Below are 22,794 nucleotides of genomic sequence, written 5' to 3' on the forward strand. Positions count from 1 at the left end.
TAATTCCTGCCCTTCTATTCATTGTCTTTTATGGCCAAGTACCACACTAAATACAGCTCTTTTATTCAGTTAATATCACCTTTTAATCATCTAGATACATACTATATATATTGTACCTAGATGATATATTGTATCAAGCCAAACCCCCTTTTTTAAAAAAAATAAAATAAAATAAATAGGTGTTTTTTCCCTCGTATTCAAACAATTTATCGAATAAATTTCATACAAACAAAATAAAAATCACTGTGGTTTCCCCCAGATGTGGTAAATCACTAAACCAAACACCTCCTACTGGAACATTTTTTATTAACTAATCATTTAGCATCAGGCTCAGCATTTCAGTTGATTGCTTCTTGAAATTCATCTGTGAAAAGAAATGCCAATATATGATATCAAATCAGACATAATGTTATGAAATACATAATTATTGTGAAGATATTATTGTGTACAAAAAAAGCAGATCAGATTTCAAGCCCAGCTCAAGAAGTTCTTTAGAAACTTGGGTTACTAGGGCTCATTTACAACACAATGAATAATTGCAGTTGAATCCATTTGTCATTTGCTATTGCTTTCAGTTTGCGATATAGGGATCTGTTATTTAGAAACCTGTTATCTAGAAGGTTCTAAAATTACAGGAAGGTCATCTCCCATAGACTCCATTTCAATAAAATAATTACAATTTTTAAAAACGATATCCTTTTTCTCTGTAATAACACAACCATATTCTTGAACCAAACTAAGATCCTTATTCAATGTTTAAATGATTATCCAGCAAGACCCCAGATCCTGAGCATTCTCAATAACAGGTCCCATACCTGTGTTTCAAAAACATACATATGATTTTGTTGGTCTTACGCTAGGCGATATTGCTGACATGCTTTAACTCAAATACAAATATTGCCTTAAGTGAAGCAAAGTAAGCTATACAAAGATTCGTATTTATAATAAATGATATAATGAACAGTGAATGTGTCCAAAAATTCTAAGCTGCCTCCAACATTCATTAACTTGTACAGGTATGGGACCTGTTATCCGGAATGCTCAGGACCTGAGGTTTTCTGGATAATGGATCTTTCCATAATTTGGATCTTCATACCTTAAGTCTACTAGAAAATCATGTAAGCCTTAATGAAACCCAATAGGATGGTTCTGCTGTCAATAAGGATTAATAATATCTTAGTTTAGTTCATGTACAATGTACTGTTTTATTGTTACAGAGAAAAAGGAAACCATTTTTAAAAATGTAAATTGTTTTATTAATATGGCATCTATGGGAGATGGCCTTTCCATACTTCAGAGCTTTCTGGATAATGGTTTCCGGATAACGCATCCCATACCTGTACAGAACTTTTACAGAACTAATTGATAGGTAAAATGTTAATTCCTATGTTATAGTGTCCACATAAAGTATAACATGTAGCAGGAAACACATTAGTAGTACCTTTTTTCTTCTCCATCCAGGATAGCATGGTAGGTCACTATATCCTTTTCCAGGTGCTTCTTGCTGGTCATCAGCTGCTCTCTATCCCTCTTCTGATGCTCAGTCTCCATTTTGATCTCCTCTAACTCTGCTTCCAGCTTGGTAATCACACAACTTAAGTTTTGTAGTTCAATGTCATGCCAATGCTTAGCATCGTGCAGAGCATTTTCCAGGCCCCTTTTCTATAAAAACAGGACATTCGATGTAAGTGCAGCAGATATATATATATTTTTTTCAGCCTTATGGTCTTATTCACTATATCATTTTTAGCTCCTCTCCCCTGAAATTAAGGGGCCAATTTATTGATGTTTTTTTTATGAATGAGAATTTTCCTAGCTGAAACAATTCATTTCAGTGCAGAAAATAATTATCCAAATTAACAATCCAGAGGATTGTTAGAGCTCCTCAATGGTGACAATTCTATTAGCTGCACCTTTGGTTGGGGATAATATTTTTGCGCAACAGGTGCTCTTTAAAGGGGTTGTTCACCCTCAAACACCTCCTTGTTTTTTTTCGATAGATCACCAGAAATAAAGACTTTTTCTAGTTACCCTCTATTTTCTGTGTCACCGTTTTTCTAATATTGAAGTGTAAAGTGTAATTTTTGTAAAGCAGCTCTGGGGGGGTCACCAACTCTGTAAACTGTTCTAAATTGATACATTTAGTTGATACATTTTTTATTTTTGTCCCTGCTGAGCAGAATCCCTGAGTTTCATTACAGGCAGCTGTAGAATTGATACAATAGTTTCTAATATTCCAGAGATGCTGCTAAAAATGTATCAACTAAATGTATCAAGTAATTGTATCAACCAAATGTTGCAAAAATTGTAGCAGTTTAGAATGTGCCTGAATTACTGAACTGACAGTCTCAAACACCAGAGACAGGGCTTTAAACTAAGATTTCGAAAGAAACATAAATAGTAAGTCAAAAAAGCCCTTACCAATGTCCTTAATGATTCTGTCTCTGCCTGCAAGCTCTGGATTTTGCACGTTGTGTCATGAAACTCTTCCTTTAGATTTTCTGCCAATTCCTCCTCATCACCTTGTGCAGCTGGCAGTGCAGCTATCTATGGTTGGAGAAAACAAAATGTAAAAAAGTGCCAGTTTGCGGGGGTGCTAGTGAGGCGTGATCCAAGATCCAACCTAGGGTCGCTCCTCTCCCACGCAGTCTAAACCTCCTGCCTATCACCTAGCATCAGCTCTCTGAAGGTGGAAAAAGGTGTCCCTCGGCTCGCACATCTAGAAGGTATACTATATGGCATATCGGCACCGGAAAAAAGACCAGAAAGGGCCCCCTAATAGAAACATGCGAGGCCAAGGTAACATCGCGGACCTGCTGACTAGACCGCAAACTCCCTCGATCTCCTTGAACACAAGGTAGACGATATCACCACAGTTTTGGATTATCCTGCGGCTACATTTTCACAAAACGCAAGTGGAGATTCTACAAGCGGCCCGTTGCCAATCAACCTTGGCCCATGACAGAGTGAAATTTCAAATCTATGCGGATATTGCTCCGGCCACTCTTCTGAAACGTAAGTCGCTTGCCCCAGTCACCAAAACCCTTCAGGCCCACCAAATTAGATATCGCTGGTTGTTCCCATTTGGCCTGGCCTTTACACATAATAATCAGACCTATCGCATTGCGACACACCAAGAAGGCCTGAAACTCCTGTGTAAACTTCGGCTAGCAGAAGCCTCGATTCCTACCTCTCCAGCCATGTCTCCACATCCCTCTCCGTGCCATGTCTCACCAATTTGGTCTACAGTTCAGAGATCTGCACCAAGCCCTAACAAACCACCACAGATACTGCAACAGACACAACAGAGAGAAAGAAAAAGAAAAAAAAAAAGGGGGGGAGAACCCCTTACAATTATTTTCCCATCATTTATCAAATACATGCCCCATCTACTACCGTAACATAGCTTGTGTTCAATATATGTGAAAACATAATAAAACAAAGTCTACCTGGTTTTGTGGTCCACCAGGGGTGTATAGATTAAGCTAGTAGAAAAACAGCAATATGCACATATATCATGACATAATAAAAGCTACGGAACTGAACCATTAGAGAACTTATAAGAGACCTGAAAGGTGTCCATGGAGGTAGAGTTGTAGCATTGCGCTAAGATGGGGAGCTCTTGGCCGTCCATTTTGAGCCCAAAACGGGTTATTAAACTGAGAAAGCGGACTTGAGAGTTAGCTTTCCAAAGCCTGGTTGATGTGGTGTATTGTCCAATAGAGGCATGTCCAGAAGCAAGGAGGTTAACCCACCAACTATACCAAGCTAACTACCTATTCATTTACAAAAAATTTCGTAAGATGCTAGAAGATTGGGGGAAATATCACATTTCCTGGATGGGCAAAATTACAACCATAAAAATTACTTTACTTCCGAAAATTCTCTACCTATTTAGAGTGCTCCCCATAAACATCAAATTGGATGGTCTTAAAAAATGGTCCATAATGGCTTTTATCTGGAAGGGTAAACCCCCTAGGGTAAATAAGATTACTCTATACAGACGACAGTTAGATGGGGGTCTTGGTCTGCCCAATCTGTATAAATACTTTTTGGCTTCCCAACTGGCACAGATACCACCCTAAAGGTGGCCATACACGTCGGCAGTTTATTGGCCCGTGTATGGGGGCCCCCGACGGGCTTCCCCGATCGAGATCTGGCCGAAAGTCGGCCAGATCTTGATCGGATGGGATTAAAAATCCCGTCGGATCGCGGCCTAGGGCCCACGATCGGATCAGCCCGATATTGCCCACCTCAAGGTGGTCATATCGGAGGGAGATCCGCTCGTTTGGCGACATCGCCAAACGAGCGGATCTCTCCATGTATGGGGACCTGTACATGTGCAATACCAACCTCCATTGTGGGTTGAACTTGAGAACACCCTAGCACATCCATTTTCAGCTGAGGCGTTTGTGTGGCCCCCGGAAAAAAAAATAGACCCTTGATCGTAAGCCCCAGCTTGTTGCACACACTTTCTCTATGGGAATTAAACGCTAAAAAATATGCTCTTATCTCCCCTCACACCCCAGTGGCTCCAATCATTCGCAATCCTATGTTCATACCTGGCATTTCAGCCCAGTCCTTTTCGTGGTGGACTTCTAAAAAAATTAAGAGACTTGCTCACATTCTTACAGTCAGGGGACCATGTACAGTGACTTACCTAAAAGACACACTCGACCTTCCAGAATCAGAAGTGTTTAGGGCTACCCAACTCCTTCACTGGGTTACTGAGAGGTGGAGGCTGTATCCTCCGGATATGGCTTCTCAAACATATTTTGAAAGATGGTGTTACAATGAATCTATCCCTCCTAAATCACTTTCGTTATTATACCGAAATATGATGTCACCAAAGGTGGCCTCTAATCTCCAATATGTAATCTCTGGGAAAAAGAGTTGGGAAGCACCTTAACTGACGAGGACTGGTTCAGGGCATGGTCAAACTTGAAACACAGCTCTGTTAACACAATTTTAACAGAGGCTGGTTATAAGGTACTGACGATATGGTATCTTACACTGGTACGACTACCTAAGATTTATCATTTACCAAATGACCAATGCTTCCGGGGCTGTACAATACCAGGTTCAATGGGCCATATATGGTGGCTGTGCCAATGAGCAGTTCGGTTCTGGGGGAGAGAATATCAATTAATTTTCTCGGTCCTTGAAATTAACTTACTAAAAAACCAATACGAGGCCTTGATGAGTTTGCCAACAATGGGAGTTCAGAAACTAAAATGTAAGTTGCTGAATCATATCTTTTTAGCGGCTAGGCAAACTATAGCCAAATGCTGGAAGTCCCCGACTATAAACTTCAATATGTTCAAAAATAAGATTGATTGGATTTATGTAAATAAGCGTTTAACAGGACTAACACTCGATAAGATAACAACAAAAAATGTGGGAACCATGGGTTAGATACAGATTTGGAGATGCACCAACAGTGTAGACCTAACAAAAAGAGCTCCTTCAATCATTATGCTCCATCCGGCTTAGAAAACTAGGACAAACATTGGGAATGTCTCCTCTAGTTTGGTTAAAATTTATGTTTATTTGTAAAACAAATTACGTTATTGAACGACACAGTGATGTTCTTCTGTCAAATACAAGTATATTACAGGGTCATTTCAGTAGGCTTGTTATGTCATTTGTAATAATGCAAGACTTTGATAATGTCTAGAAACAACTACTCAAATGTTATATAGCTTGTAACTACAAATTGCATACAGGTAACTTAACAATGGATGTTATTGTGACACTATTTCCAGCATATGATGTAACAAACAGACTGCTTTCTTGATATTGTGACCACTGTTGTATGCTTGTATAATTCTATGAAAACCACTTAATGTATATGTATAAACATCACTGATGATATGTTTATAAATAAAAATATTTTAAATATTTTAAAATATTTTAAAATATTTTAAAAAATATGTATGAATGATACTAAGGGGCATATTTACTGTATTATGCAGTGTAAAAACAGCTGGATAATACACCACAAATTGCCAATATTCGCCATGTAAATACATTTTTATGTGTTTTTTCTTAGATGTAAAAGAACGGCGGCAAATCTGGCATTCGCATAGAGTAAAATTACACACACCTTTTATTTTACACAGCTTTTTATACCAGTTGTTTTTTTGGGTGAATTTAGTTTTACGCAGTATAATAAATATGCCCCTAAGCAACAGATTCCTTTAAGATCAGATTCTTTTCCTTTTCAAACTGCCATTATTTCCAAAGCAGGATTTTTAACATAACATTGGACCATATTACAAAATGCAAAAACATAGGAAACTGGAACACAATTTATATTAATTAATTATGATATAAAGTTATAATTGTAAAATTGCCTGCTCTCTTAACCTAACACATTTGGCAGGCAAATAGAACTGGCACTCCAGGTAAAGGAACAATAATGTGTTTTAAACGAGTGTCCCCTGGCTTCACTAAGCTGTCAGCTCTGGGAGGGAGCCTCTGTTTGAAAAAAAAAAAACAATTGTTTCCCCCAACTGGAGTGCAGACTCTATAAGCCCACACCTCCAGTGGGATACACTTTTTTTGGGGAGACATGTCCTTTACACCAAGTTTCTGCTTGCGTTCATGATGTCTTCAAGTGTACACACAATATTTATGATCATGAAAGGAAAAATGCATAATGCATATATTATGGCAGACTTATTTAATTAACAATGCACCCCCACAACTAGATATACTTGCAGGAATATCCTCAGCTTTACACTATACTACACACAAAAAACTCAAATTTAAAACTCTTAATTGATTAACCCAGTGTATGCCTTTACATAAATAATGAGAGCTGGATTTATTATTCTAACAGTGTGGGATGGCTAAACTCCCTACCCACAGGCCATTATGGGCATGGACAGGAGGGATGTGTGCAAATTTTGTCTTTTTTTTCTAACTAATTAAGTGTAATGCACCATAGATTGACTGAAGAAGATGATTTGCAAGTTCCCTGGACACCTGCAGCTGGCCAAGGAGAGATTATGAATGTAGATAAGTAAGATATGCTAACAGTCTTTCCCCCATATGTAATAAAAGGCACTAAGTTTGCACAGGAGCTGTAACCCATAGCAACCAATGAGATATTTGCTTATAAACAGGTGACTGCTATATGCTACCTGCTGATTGGTTGCTATGGGTTACTGCTCCTGGACAAACCTAATGCCTTTTATTACATAACCCCCTTTGTATCTTGCAGGAGCTTTCTTTAATGTACTAGATGCCAGATAAAGTTAGGTTACCCTAGGATGCCTGGATTTACTATTAAAGAACCCAAGCATTGTTTTGCATGTTGAAGACAACAGCAACACGTTGAAGAGAGACAGCCGAAGAAGAAGCCAGCTGTAAGGTTAAAGCTGATATTGTGGGCTGGCAGTGCAGTTGAAAGATGGGTATTTATGATTAAAAGGACAGTTTTAGGTGTGCACTCAGGGGCAATTACACCTTGTAGATAGATTACTGGTTGCTGAGATGTGAGAAGGAGAATTTGACTGTGCACCTGTGATCTAAAGAAAACCATTTAAGACCTATGGTGCTAAGGCTGACAGAGAGCATTAGTGATCAGCATGTTGACCTGATACCCACAGGTTGGGATTGGGCCAAGAAGTGGATCCCAGGTTTGTGTTTGGACAGGGGGCAGGCCCAAACTTCAATCAGGGGGCCTGCCCAAGGCAGGGAAGAGGTTGAACAATTAATACTTATCACTGCTTGACAAAGAACGCTTTAAAAGCCAAATTTACGACTAATATGATACCTAAAAAGGTTCTAGGTATCCAAAGTAAACTGTGGACCAGATTTAAAAGGCAACAATAATAAGATGACTTATTATGACTTATTTTTACTGTAGAATTAAAGGGCCATCCTAGCTAAAGGACACCAAATGAAAAGTCTGTGGCTTTCTCACTTCCCAGTTACTGTCCTTGTTACTTGAACTGAAATGCCACTATAAAATTGCTCCTTAAAAGCTTTTCCTGCACTGGCTGAATAGTCTAATTCTTCACCTGACATTCTCGATTGTTTCAAAGTGAACGTCCAAAATGAATTGCTTTTCAAATTCAGATACTTAATTTACTAATCATGGCACAACTTGAATACTATAAATGGGGGAAAGGGTGTGCTCTGATGCTTTGATCTATCCCTCTATGCCAAAATAATGTACAGATGGATGTGAATTTCTAATTGAAAGCAAAAAGCAGTATTATTACAATATAATATTAATACAAAATTAAGCCTAACACATGGGCATCTAGATTATAAACATTTTGTTAAACTATTAACATACGTACTGTTAATTCATTGTGTAATGCTAGAACTCTATACAGTTGTGGTCAATGAATTATACATCATAATGTGTGTGCCAACATACTTTTGTTTGCAGAAGGGCACCTGTCTCAGCTCTATTTTTCTCGATGTCGTTCTCCCAGTGAGTCCTAATAATTTCCAGAATGCCATCAAGTCCAGTCCCAATTGACACATCCATTTCTTCTAGCTGAAATCCAGCCAACTGTTTATACAGCATCTTTACATCCTGTAAAACATACATATAAATAAATGAGGGTTTCTCTATTTGTTTGAAGCAGTCATTGTAGATAAAAGAGGCACCAGTCTGGGCAATTCATTTCCAATAGCTGGGCAACAGGACAGTGGCCAGTTATTTTTTGTGTTGCAGATAAAACATTGATATAGCAAATAGACTATTGATTATGGTAAAAAGTAATACTGTAGAAACACTAATAGGGCTGGCAAAAACCCAACATACAGGCCAAAAGTGAAAAAGGACAAAAAATCTTTATTCAAACATGTACAAAACGTAGCCTTACAGATATGTGTACATGTTGTTTGAATAAAGATTTTCAAACTCTTACCCCCAAATGTAATATTTGGCGTTATCGCAGCACGCATTCGCACTTTTGCGAGTATATTTTCCCTAAGCGGAATGCAATATTTTTCGCACAGATATATTACATAAGCACAAAACAGTAGCAAATATAATATGAGTCGCAATGAAAGATGTTTTCACTGGAAAAAAACTAATAACCATATACCTTTACCACATATAAAAAAATGCTGACATATATCTTTACCACATATAACTTGACCACATTTTTAAATGACATGAAGAATAGCGAAAAAATTACGCAATGCGACAGGAATATCTTTCTGCAAAAGTTGTACATACACCTTCTTCTCACAACACTGATAGCAAAGTCACGTGAACACAATTACATTGCGATTAGATTGCGAATAACATTTGCACTGAACAGCGACTACAGACACGCAATATAAGCAATTTGCGATAAGATAGTTTTATTACATTGATAGCGCAACAGCGCAATAGAGCGCAATAACAAAAGTTCGCAAAGTGGAGGGAAACGGCACGCAAACTACTCGCAATTCGCTTTGTGAACAGTTTATGCGATTGCGCGTGATATTACATTCCCCGTTAAACTTTTGGCCTGTATGCTGAGTTTTTGCCCCAGCCCTGTCAGGAGTTGCCAGATTTCAAACACTTTTCTGCAGGATGTCTGGACAGTGCATTTTCTTGCTTAGCCACCAGATGCTTTTGGTGCTTAATGCTGATAATAGTCCAAGTAAAGCTGGCCATAGATGCAAAGATCGAATCCTCGATCGATCAGACATCCCCATCTCCCGACCTGCCACTAACCATTCGGATCAAATAAAGTAGTAAAAGAAAAAATCAGACAATGTTCTGCCCCTGACAGCAATCATACGAAAGTTATGTCCGACAAAGCTGGCGACAATCTCCCTCTGAAAATCGACCAATCGGCAAAACACGCAGAGAAATTATCTGCAGCCGACAAATCTTTTAACCTGGCCAATCGACCGATCTCAGTGGGACGAAAAATGACGAGACTCTCCACACAGTCCGAAAATCGTACAAATCGAGGAAAGATGGGTATTAAAGATTAAAAGGACAGTTTTAGGTGTGCACTCAGGGGCAATTACACCTTGTAGATAGATTACTGGTTGCTGAGATGTGAGAAGGGAAATATGACCTGTGCACCTGTGATCTAAAGAAAACCATTTATACTGTAGAAACGAATCGAGGATTCGTACGATTGGATCTTTGCGTCTATGGCCAGTTTAACCCCTAATCTCTTTAAAACCAGGTACTAATAATCTTGTCATCAAGACCCTATATAAGCTAGTGCCTGCATCCTGGCTATTGCTATTGTGTTTTGTTCTCCTTGGCTGATGATTTGGGGTTTGGCACCACCCAACCTTTGCTCAATTTGGGGGTTTCTCTTTTTTGTGTTTGCATGACAAAAAAGTCTTACCCACCTTGATCTAATTAAATGGGCTCAGCAATATGATATTAATAAAAATGATACAGACTTTTTAATAATGCAATGGTTAGATAAGAGACTTTGTGTTACCTCCTCATGATTCTTCGACAACAAAGTCAACTCTTCCTTCATGTTTTCGATCTGACTTTCTAGATCCTTTTTGGTCAGGTTTGCATCATCAATCACTTTGTACAAAGAACGGATCGCCTCCTGAACTGCCTTTCGAAATGACTGCTCATTCTCATACCTCACATTAAAACAACAGTTATGGGGGGATATCATAAAACAACAAAATGAGAATTTTCAAAATTAAAAATCAAGAATTTTTTCTTGCAATGCAATACTGTTACTTAGACATAATTGCACTGAAAATGTCAGACATGTTCACCATTAGATGAGCTTTTAGTATTTTATTAACATGCATAATCTAAGCCATTTTAAATACAGGTATGGGACCTGTTGCCCATAATTCTTGGGACCTGGTGCTTTCTGGATAAGGGATCTTTCTGTAATTTGGATCTCCATACCTTAAATCTACTAAAAATAATTTAAACACTAAATAAACACAACAGGATTGTTTTGTCTCCAATAAGGATTACCTATATATTTGTTAGGATTAAGTACAAGGTACTGTTTTAGTATTGTAGAGAAAAAAGTGAAGAATATGGGATATGGCCTTCCTGTAATCCAGAGCTTTACGGAAATTGGATTTCTGGAAAACTGTTTCCACAATGGTACTATTTTTATAGTTTTTGAATGATTAGCCTTTATATTCTAGCTTCTTTCAGGATGCATCTGGTTGTCAGGAGACACTGACCCCAACCAGGTCCAGATTTGTGGCGAAAGGCCTGGGCCTAGGGCGGCAAAACTGTAGGGGCAGCATGACGCCCAGCCGCTTCTCTAAGGAGCACTGGGGAATCAAAGCTCCCCAGTGCTCAGATGCTTGAGAGCAGGGTCGCTCGTGCAGGGAGGGTCTGGGCGGTGCCTGCACTAGGAACTTGCGGGGCCAACACTAGAACCATGCGCGGCGGGCTGGCCAACAAGAAGCGCCCGGCACTGTGGCCTTGGGGTGCTGCCTCCCAAAATCCAGCCCTGACCCCAACACCCAAAAATCAGCTTGAGTATAAGGCTTCAAGTTTATTACTATGCTTGTTTTTCTTCTTAGGACTTATTAATCATCTTTCACTGTGATTTCAAAATTGCCCTCAGGTTGCTAAGATATATAAACCATAGCAATCAAATAATATACATTTCTGCTATGTAGATACAGCCCTGCCTCTTTGTAAAAATGTTCTCTGTTAGAGATAGTTTCATAAAATGAGCCAAAAATTGTGGGCTTGTTCATATTTTATCATTAGAAACCAGAATCAAGAGTGTGAGTTCCTCCAAAAAAAGTGTTCAGGCAGCAAATAAAAAACTACAAAAGTTTATTGAGACATATTAGGACATGGCCTGATGCGTTTCCTGCCTGTTGGGGCACTTACTCATAGGCTAAATGACATACCCCTGTACAATGTTTATATAGGGGTTATGACCAATCAACAGCACCACAAGTATCAAACAACACTCCAAAAAACTATGTAATACAGTAAACAAGAACCAAAAAGAAGATAATGATAGTGATATTGAAATGAGAAATAATTTATCATTCCCAGAAGAGAGTTAAGTGATTATCATAAGAAGATCTTTACATTTCAGAGAGCTAATGATGCAGGCCTTGTAGCCTTACTTTCTAAGAAAGTGGATTCCCTCACTATTTAACATGTTTAATATTACATTGTTAAGGATTATTAAGGAATTGATACATTTTCTCTGCTCTAGTGTTTAGCTCATGAATAGCAGTAGTCTTTTCTTTAGACAACTCTTCATAAATGGAGATAAATTCTACTTTCATAGAATGGTATTTATTTCATAGAAAGGCTTTATTCAGATATTGGATATTGGTATTATAATGAGCAACTTCATAGATTGCCTGACAACTGTGCTTATTGAGTCAAACACATAGGTAGATATTTAACCAGAGCAGAACGGAAACACATTATGGGAGTTATTTATTAAAGTCTGAATGCCAAAAAAAGCAAAAAATTCTAGGTTTTTTTACTATAAAATCTTGATTTTAGTGAAAAAAACCTAGAATTTTTTTTGTGATTTTTTATACCCCGAGGCTGCTAAAAGTCCAAATCTGAAAATACTCCATCTCCAAGCTGTCAAGGTCCTGTAGAAGTCAATGCCAAACGTCCCATTTCAAATCTGAAGATGCAATTAAGAGTACAAGTGAAGCTCACCTAATCTCTTGGTCGGATTTTCCCACGGGATATCCTGTGCGTGATATCCCAATAAGGTAGAAATATGTAGAGGTGTGGGACAAATCCAAGGCAGCAACTGGACTGCAATAACTTCTTTATTGGGGATAGAGGTACACAACATGTTTCGGGAAGTGCCCTTTGTCAAAAAGGATCAGGTATACAACATCAAATCCAAACAAAAACTATCACCTTCAGATGTCCAATGCTTTTAACTAATTTTCTGCAGTATTATAATGTTGTATATACTGACAGGAGTGTACATTATTGGAAGACATCCAATCCCCAACTTGGCCTGGCTCCTTGTCTGAGAACCACTCTACTCCCTCCCCCCCCCACTGACAACCAATCCACCCTCCATTTGGTTTGCAAGGCCCTGAGCTGCTCACCACCACCTAATGCTCTTCACTCCCTCCCCCAATAATCACGTGACAGTGAAGTTGGTTTCCTATACAAAACTTATGGTTACCATAGACGCACAGATAATATCGTACAAAACAAATTTTCGTCCGATATTCGTTGGGTGTATGGTGGAAAAAGAGCCGACCAATATCGGCAGAAGACTTGGATATCGGTCGGCTCGTCGATCGCGCTGGACTGAAAATTTTGATTGGGTGCCTTTGAAGGGACCCAAGCATCGACCATTGTTAGTGCTGAATCGTCAGATACAGGTAAAATTCTATTGTTTCTTCCCGTATATCTACCTGTATATCTGATGATTCAGCTCTACACGTGTGTATTGAAACAAACAATCTTTCTTGGAAAGATCTTTTCCAAGAAAGATCGTAATTATTACGTCTATGGCCACCTTAACAGGCCTGGCACTTCAATTTCCTTTGATTCCAAATCCTGTTCCAAATCCAACTCCTCCAGATCTCAAACCAAATCCTACATCAACCAATGCCGATGACACTTATACACTCTTTATTATGTAGATGCCACTGGCAAAATGTGTAACTCTGTACTGAATATACAATCCTTCTACTCACTATATCCTTAGGTTTCAGTATACAATTTGAGAAACACAGTTTATAATGTGTATGTAAGATTGGCTCAGTGTAAAGGTGAAGATCTTCTCATCTGATGAGGTCTCCAAACAAGGGGATCTTTGCCTGATTTGGACTATGCTGTGAACATATCATATTAAGTACCTAAGCAGGTCCTTTGGGAGGCATAAACTTGCCTGATTTTTGATTTTTTGATTTTTAAGCCTACTTGATAAGATATCTGGCCAATATTTATTGGGTATACAAATCCCATTGGTCATCGACCACATGATGTGATCCCGTCCCAGCGAACCTGCATAGATATTGGGAAGGCATTCAGGTAGGACTCATTCATGGACACATAAGCTTTGGACACAGCAGCTAGAAGATGCCCTTGTTTCATTAATTTAAGCCCATGACATTATTTTGCAGACTTGCAATGAATGCCTATGTGTATTAGAAGAACATCATTCAATGGTTCGGCAGTGTTGTAAGTGGGATGAAGTTACATTATTTCATTTACTTTTTATATATGGTAAAAAAAATGTAATAGAATCAAGCAAGCGTTGAAAGTGATTATTCATATAATTCACATTAAGCTAGCATAGCTTTTCTGCATACTGTGCCCCTTTTTGAAAGCGAGACTTCTAGTAACATCTTGTCTTTTATTTATTGGTCGCAGAAGATATTTTTTGCAATACAGGGGTTTAATTGATTCATTGAAAAGACGAGGAAAAAGTCTGACATTTTGTTACGTATTTACCAGTTCCATGAATTTTTTAAAATCTATCAAGTTTCTGTTCACTTAGGTGAAACAACCCTTTCATGTGAAACTCAGACTTTTTTGTAGGCCCACTCTCACAGAAACCCATGGTGAGCCAAAGAGAAGTAACTTGTTCCCCTTCACAAAGAGAGCTTAGATCAGAAATAATAAATCTGCTGCTGTTTGTGTGAAACCACAGGCTTGAAAATGATTTGTTTGTATAATAACTCTCTGGGGCATATGCATATCCATATGTTTACCTGTATGCAGAAGCTGATAAACTGCCCATATTTAGAAAACATCCATTTGCAGTTAACGATTAATTCCTGTACATTTTATATGCATTTGATTTTTTTTGACATTTCTGCAAAATATATTTATTAAGGTTTCAATTCTGCTATCAGTGTAAAACATGTCTACATTCATCAGAACAAAAAGTGTTTATACTACAGATATATATGTAAAAATAAATGCTATTTATAGAAAAAGGCAAAGCCATGTTTACTGTCTCCCTGTTGAAGCTCTCCGCTAGCAGCCATATTTGTCTTGTGTCACATCGTTCCTGGGAATGAAAGTGGTTTTCAGTTACCTGTAGACTCCCATGGTCCATTGAGCAAGGACATAATGTGCCCTTATTGAATTATGAGATGACAACTTTTTTTGATTTCTAAAAATCCAATTCTGCCAATGTGTGCCTACCCAATCAAAACAGATATCCGCAGCACACCGTAGATCTGAAAAAACGTGTATTTTATTGTATCAAATTGTTTCAGACATAGCAATGTTTCGGGCCACCCGGGCCCTTTATCAAGCCCTTTATGTTTGAAATAATTTGAAACAATAAAATACACGTTTATTCAGATCTACGGTGTGCTGCGGATATCTGCTCTGATTGGTTAACTTGACCCTGTAACAGGCGTGGGTCCTTCAGTACAGCACCTGGTACCGCAAAGGTTCAAGGCCAAGGTTCAAGGTTCAAGGCCTTAAGCTCTCCACCTCAGTTTCTGCAAATGTATGCCTACCCAGTAACGCTATTGTAGGTTAAATTCTGTGATTTCTTGCTTAGTGTGAGGTTTCAGCGCGCATGACGCCAAAATGTCCGCTAACGTGAACGTGCGCGTTGTGTTGACGCAGGACGCAGGCATCATTACGTTTGGCGCCAAAATACCTCTTTAAAAGGACGGTCAGGGGAAGGCTCTGTGCTTGTTGATAAAAAACCTGCTCCTGTACCTTTTGGAATCCTGACTATTTGATTCTGGTTTTGACTTCGGCTTTGAATCTCAACTTACGACTGAACTCCGCCTGCATCTGACCCCAGCCTGTTTATCCGTTTACGATTAAACTCTGCCTGCATCCGACCTCGGCCTGCCTTCCCGATAACGACTGAACTCTGCCTGTACCGACCCTGGCCTGCCTTCCGACTACTCTTCTGCCTATTCCTTCTTATTACTATTGCCTGCCACAGCTTGTGACACTCCTGCTGGACCTCGTCTCCTCACATCTGGACTCTAGACAGGTGAGGCCTGACACTTAGCGAAGAAATGCTGCTTTTATTACTGTCGGGTTAACTATTCGGAAGGGTTTTTTTACAGTGAGAGCCGTGAACATATTGAATTCTTTCCATGAATCAGTTGTACAGGCTGATACATTAGATAGCTTTAAGAAGGGGTTGGATGGCTTTTTAACAAGTGAGGGAATACAGGATTATGGAAGGAATTTTTTTCCCCCTCTGAAATTTGAGAGGCTTCAAATGTTTTTTTTTTACCTTCCTCTGGGTCAACTAGCAGTTAGTCAGATTATACTGTATATCGACCTAAAAGGTTGAATCGATGGAAGTGTGTCTTTTTTTTCCAACCTAACTTACTATGATACTATGTTAGGTAAGAGTGGGTTTTTTAAATGAATTTTATACACACCAAGCCTACTCTGATGGTCTTGGGTCCATCCATTGTAACCCTATGTTGTCAACAAGTGACCCTTACATTTTCAATATTCTGTATTCTATATATTTAGGTCTCCTGCTGCCTTAGGCACCGGACCTGTGAGTGCCCATGCACAATTACATCAGGAGAAGTGACATCACTGTGCAACGCTGCTGATTGGGAAAGTGGCTTTTTTCCCCCCAAAAGTTTTATTTACCATATAGGCATCTGAGGGCTTCCCCCTAAAGCTGCTGCCCTAGGCACGGACCCCTGGGTGGCTATATGATAAATATACGTTTGTCTCCTCTGTGTTGTCACTCTGTAGCAGAAGGAAGAAACTTTTTGCTGTCCTAACACTTGGGCTGATTTATCAAAATGTGAGATTAGAACTCACAGCAGAAAAACTCGCTCACTTTCTATTTATTCCTATGGGATTTTTAAAAGCATAGGAATAAATAAAACATGAGTGAATTTTTCTGTGGTGAGTTCTAATCTCACATTTTGATAAATATGCCCCTTACTCAGTGGGAACCTGCCATACAGCCCTTTGGCTTGATCAGATCCGAACTGAATTCAAAATGGGCCTGGGTATTTCTAGTACACATGAGCCCAAACAGCAGTGCCCCTAGTAGCCCAATAAATAGTGACTGTCTATATGGCATCCTAAAGCAACTCCTATGGCTTATCCACGGTTGCCAGTCCGGGCCTGCTCTTGATGTGGCGCTCACCTGACAGAGCTGAGTGGTTTTGAGAGAAAAGGAGTTGTGAAGAAGATTGAGTGCCTGGTGCACATGAACACCATAAGTGAATTCTAGGATATAAACTTTATTTAAAAAAAAAATATTTTATGGAATACAGCAGCACGACATACAGATCAAATAGAAGCTTGTAGAATTTATAGCAGTAGTAGTTTTGAATCAGTTCTGTAGATTCTAAAATCAGTGGCATTTAAAGGGTTAAAGATTACAGAAATAAACGGAAGATTCTTAGGGTTTAAGGAAATGTTTAAACAAAATTCAAATGAAATATGTGCTCCTCACATTTCTTGGGCTGGATTAGTTACCTAAAAGGATACTGTCAAGGGGAAAAAAAATTCAAAACGTATCAATTAAAGGAAAAATATACCAGCAAAATGAATATTTAAACAACAGATAGTTTATATCAAATTAAGTGGCATATTAAAGAATCTTATCAAACTGGAATATATATTTAAGTAAATATTGCCCTTTTATATCTCTTGCCTTGAACCACCATTTTGTGATGGTCTGTGTGCTGCCTCAGAGATCACCTGACCAGAAATACTGCAGCTTTAATTGTATCAGGAAGAAGTGTGAAAGCAAAAGACAGAACTCTGTCTGTTAATTGGCTCATGTGACTTAACATGTATGGATTGATTGTTTTGTTTGCGTGCATCGTGAATCCTACGATCTCAGGGGGGCGGCCTTTATTTTTTAAAGCAGCAGTTTTCTATTTATGATTACCCAATGGCACATCCTACTAAAAAAGTATATTATTATGAAAATGGTTTATTTACATGAAGCAGAATTTTACACATGAGCTGTTTTATGCAATATCTTTTTATAGAGACCTACATTGTTTGAGGGGTATAGTTGTCCTTTAATAGTGCTGCTCTAGCAGAATTCTGCACTGGAATCAGTTTCTCAAAAGAGCAAACAGATTGTTTTTATATTTCATTTTAAAATCTGACATTGGGCTAGACATATTGTCAGTTTATCAGCTGCCCCCAGTCATGTGACTTTGCTCTGATAAACTTCAGTCACTCTTTATTGCTGTACTGCAAGTTGGAGTGATATCACCCCCTCCCTTTTCCCCCCAGCAGCCCATCAGCAGAACAATGGAAAAGTAACCAGATAGCAGCTCTCCAACACAGCAGCCAGGTAGATCTAAAAAAAGCACTCAATAGTAAAATCCAGGTCCCACTGCGACAAATTCAGTTATATTGAGCAGGAGAAACAGCAGCCTGCCAGAAAGCAGTTCCATCCTAAAGTGCTGGATCTTTCTGAAATCACATGACCAGGCAAAATGACCTGAGATGTCTACACACCAATATTACAACTAAAAACAATACACTTGCTAGTTCAGGAATTAAATTTTATATTGTAGAGTGAATTATTTGCAGTGTAAACAGTGTAATTTAGAAATAAAAACGACATCATAAAAATCATGACAGAATCCTTTAAGTACATGGTAAACAAGAATTGACTGTTTGACTTCATACTCAAGTCTCAAATTCTAAGAAACGATGAGAATATGGCATGATACAGGTTTAATAAATGGTATTAAAGCTTATTCTATATGGAGACCAATATGAACTTTGGAGAGTTTGTTCTTTATTACCTTTCTTTGAAGTCTTCAGCACATGCTTGTAAATTTTCTGTTTGAAGCATCAGCCGTGCATTATCCAGGACAGCATCCCCTACCTGAAAAAAAAAAATCATTGTCTGTTCTAGACGCATATTATGATTACATGGTGGTAGATTAAGGCTGCCACTTTCCTTGGAGCAAAAGTATCTGACTGTGGAGCAATAGTATTTTACTTTACTATAGCCACTGCTGACCCCACTGCCCAGCCCCAATATTTACCCTATATTCTTGTACAAAACATTTTTACATATAAGGGGTAATTTATGAAAGCCAGAGGAAGAAGTGCTGATTGCTAAGGAGTGCAAAAGCATGCCCTTCTGAATGTCCACTGATATACCCAATCTGCTTTGATATGCACCTCTAGAATCCTGTCAGTAGTTCAGACCCATTATTCCCACACAATTTCCACCCAAATTCTGTTTTTTATTTTTCTCCTACATGTTAGGGCAGAGACACACGTCCAGCGACAAATTGCCTGTTCTTCGGGCGACTAATCACCCCAAACTGCCTTCCTGTCGGCAGGATGGTACTCGGAGTGCTTCGATTCGCGGTCGCCCGAAGTTGTCTCACAAGGAAACTTTGTGCGACTTTGGAAAAAATCCTGCTGGCTAGAATTGAAATCGCCGACGGGATGGCACTCGGAGGCAGTTTGGGGAGATTAGTCGCCGGATAAGAGGCGATTTGTTGCAGGGCGACTAAATCTCTCTGAATCTCCACATGTGGTTCTGTCTTAAACAGTCAAAGCACACATAACATTCAGGTCAAAAAAGTCAAGTCTAGGACCTGCTCCCTGCCCACAGATGCAGCTTTACAAGATCAGTCTGTGACCAGGGGACCCTTGTAATATTTCTGTACAGTGACTCTATACTGACTGTGCCTCCCAATAGGAAATATTCTATCTTCTTATCTTGTGTGAGAAATTTAATTTGTTCTCTTTGGTTAGAAGTTTTCAGCCAATCCCTGCTCCACACAGTCTCTAAGAGTATTCCTCTCTCCTCTCTGATTCATCAATTTGTTACACACTTGACTTACATTTTTATTTATACTTTGATATATCTCATTACTTTGTAGTATAATATGGGATGCAATTTACAAACAAAGAAAACATAAACTCTCTATCCCCAAAATAATGTTTTTTTTTATAAATAAAAGGAAACAGTATGTGATCAATATCTCAGTTGTGTCATAGTGAAGTGTCCCAAAAGAATGTATTAGATTATAATTATGTGTGATTATTCCTTGCATGACATATACTCCATGCCCCAAAGGAAGACAAGCCACAACTTGTTACATGTACTGTAGATCCATATTTAGAAATGGGTTCATTCAGGCAAAATAAATGTGTAGTTTACCTGTGCATATTATCTGGAAAAAACTGTGTATACAATAACAAGCCTCTTACTGAAATACGCATTCTTATTTTTATTAACTCACTGTGTGATTAATATGACATTTGGTATAAATGTAAAAAATAAATAAAATTTACTGTTAGCCCCCAAAATAAATTCATGAAAAATCTCTCAGAGCACTCTTCTAAGCACTTTCATAATGTATAGTATTTTTCTAGTTTTCAAGATATTAGATGTTTTTAAACATCCCCAGCTAAAGTTGGCTGAAAATGAATTTCTTGTGAAAGGGAGCCTTGAGAAAGGGAGCCATGTTTGATGTTGTTTTATGACCTCAGAAATGTCAGACGACTCTAATTTGTGCTTTTCTAAGCAGAGCAATAGAAAGATCGATATACTGGATAGATAGATATATAGATAGATATCAAGACATTCCTTTTCTTAAGAAATTCATTTTCAGCCAACTGTAGCCAAACATTCACCTGGAGAAAGAAGCTTTTTAAGAATCGAATTCTAAAGAAATTTCTTTAGAAAGTTTTGGCATACCATAAATTATGGTATTTAGATGATGCTAGCAATATTAAAATACTCTTAGGGTTATAGGTCCATGAGGTTTTCATTCAGCTACAGCATGTAGTAATAATAATAGTAATAATGCCTAAGGTAATTCTGATAACATGCATAAAGACTCCTTTGTATTCTATGGTGGAGTGTCATAAATCATAAGTCACATATGCTTTCTTTTAGCATTGAATCTTAGCCATAATGTAGAATAAATATCAGCTTTTTAACTATGAAACAATCCAGTCCTGGAGTGAATAAAGGCAGTATAAATGAAGACAAATTAAGGGAAAGAAGTTTCCATCCTAAACAAAAAGGAAAGACTTAGACCCTGGGTACACACTAACTCCTTCGCTCTGGTTTGTCCGCTCTGGTTTGCCACCTTTTTCTTTTCGGCAAAAATGGACAGGGGTGGGCCATTGACGTAGGGGGTGGGCCAGTGACATCAGGGGTGGTGTGGGTGTTGTTGGGGGTGATTTTTTCTTATTTGTTATTTCAAATGCAATGTCTTGAAACCCTGAAACATATGGAGAGCAAGGACGCTAACAGTATCTGACAATTATAAATGAAAACCAGTCTGGTAGCTGTGTTTGGTGGACCATGGCCATCAAATACTGAACATTTCTGCTAGGATGTCTCCTGTCAAATTCTAATTGGGTGACAAAATTGACAATGTCTAGGGCAATGTTGGACAGGTAAGACATTTACTTCTCATGTTGTCCAATTGTCCAGAATTAAATAGTATTTTTTGGTTTTCCTGCCACCTTATGCCAACAACAAGTAATGACATGTCAATGAGCATTAATTTTGTTTGTTTTGTAATTATATGTTTGTGCACTCATAACAGGGAGAGAGTTTAAAGGGAGTAATATTTCACACTCGGTTCTCTTCTTCTCTCTCATGTACTGTGCTCCTAAAATTCCTAAAACTCCTAAATATCATCTTGTGGCATATGATAAGAGCAGAGCAAACTGTTACCATGGCCATAGCTAGAAATACATGGAAAGGTACTTATTTTGACAGCAGCAAAATGGAATGCCTTCCCCCCAGCACTTAACTTTCCTGGGCTGCATTACTAGTTCAGAGAGTGCAATTGTGCTCTCCTGCACTATTAGAGCCCAATTTCCAGTTTCAAAAAAGGAAATTTGGCTCTTAAAGTTACTAGGAGAACCTTTTTGCTAGCCCTGGTAACTTGTTTAGAGTTGCCGCCTGAGGTGAGTTTCTCAACTCAACTCACTGGTGCAGTGCCCTGACATGAAAACTATAGTGATTGGTTGAGCTGCTGTCTTCTTTTTCTGCTGTAAATCCCAGTAGGGGACCAGTTCTTTCCAGGGGCTCAAATCCTGTGTTTATATAGAGTCCAGTGGGTTTGTTTGTTTTTTTTTGTATTGTTTCATTTGCTTGTATGAAACTTTTACTAAAGTTGAATTTTAATAATGAAGTGGACATTTTCAACTGTTTTGTCCTGATCCAAGTCACAATGTATATACAGTACATATAGGTATTTTTCAGGATTTATATTTACATTTGCAGGTAAGTGATCAAAATGCTAAATAACTCAACTGTCTTCTTGGTTCCGTAGTAATAATATTGAGGCAGCTGAAGTGATGCAGCCTTCTCCCACACCTCCATGCTTAACCTTCCAGTGTCGGGGCAAAGACAGGCTGCACTGCTAGTGGAGAGTGTGTAATTGCGCTCTATGCACTGAAAAAGCAGAGATTCTGATTTAAAGATTTGAATTTTGGCTTTAGAAGTTACCACACGCCTGGTGACTTGTTGGTTGCTGCTGTCTGTTGTAAATTTCCCAACTCGCATCATAGCAGCCAAAACATGGGGATAGCAGCAGAGACATGTGCGTAGAGCACAATGATTTTGGGGTGGCAGAGGATGCATATCAAAGATAAATATATATCTAAAAACAAATAAAAATGTCTTAAAATATAAACTGTATTGAATGGCCTCTGGCCCTGGTGTGCCAGTTTCATGATTAACAGCAAAATATCAAAACCATACAAACAAAAGAGAGAAAATAGCAGTGCAGTTGATGGACTTTCAGCCTCTCTTAAATACAGTATATGATGGAGTTTTCTGTGCCAGCCAGCCAGCCAAGTTACAACTAGCTTGTGATCCTGGTGGGCAAGTGCCAGTTCCAAGGTTGGACTGGGCAGACAGGGCATCGGGTTAAAAACCT

At 38.6% G+C, this 22,794-nt stretch overlaps 1 protein-coding gene across 2 annotated transcripts in view; it reads right to left on the bottom strand.

Moving 5' to 3' along the window:
• Window positions 1–223: 223 nt before the first annotated feature.
• The window catches only part of bfsp2.S (beaded filament structural protein 2 S homeolog), a 28,571-nt gene continuing 6,000 nt past the window's right edge, over window positions 224–22,794 (bottom strand). The window contains exons 2-7 of one of the 2 annotated variants that reach the window (XM_041567548.1): window positions 18,670–18,752; window positions 10,428–10,584; window positions 8,396–8,557; window positions 2,422–2,547; window positions 1,442–1,662; window positions 224–364 (exon numbers count right to left, since the gene is read on the bottom strand). In XM_041567548.1, coding sequence (XP_041423482.1) covers window positions 361–364; window positions 1,442–1,662; window positions 2,422–2,547; window positions 8,396–8,557; window positions 10,428–10,584; window positions 18,670–18,752 — 753 coding nt within the window. In that variant the 3' untranslated portion in view covers window positions 224–360. Of the gene's footprint in view, window positions 365–1,431; window positions 1,663–2,421; window positions 2,548–8,395; window positions 8,558–10,427; window positions 10,585–18,669; window positions 18,753–22,794 lie in introns of those variants that run through there. The other variant, XM_041567547.1, reaches the window with a different exon arrangement.

This window comes from Xenopus laevis, chromosome 6S (assembly GCF_017654675.1).
Source record: "Xenopus laevis strain J_2021 chromosome 6S, Xenopus_laevis_v10.1, whole genome shotgun sequence".
Lineage (NCBI taxonomy): Eukaryota > Metazoa > Chordata > Amphibia > Anura > Pipidae > Xenopus > Xenopus laevis.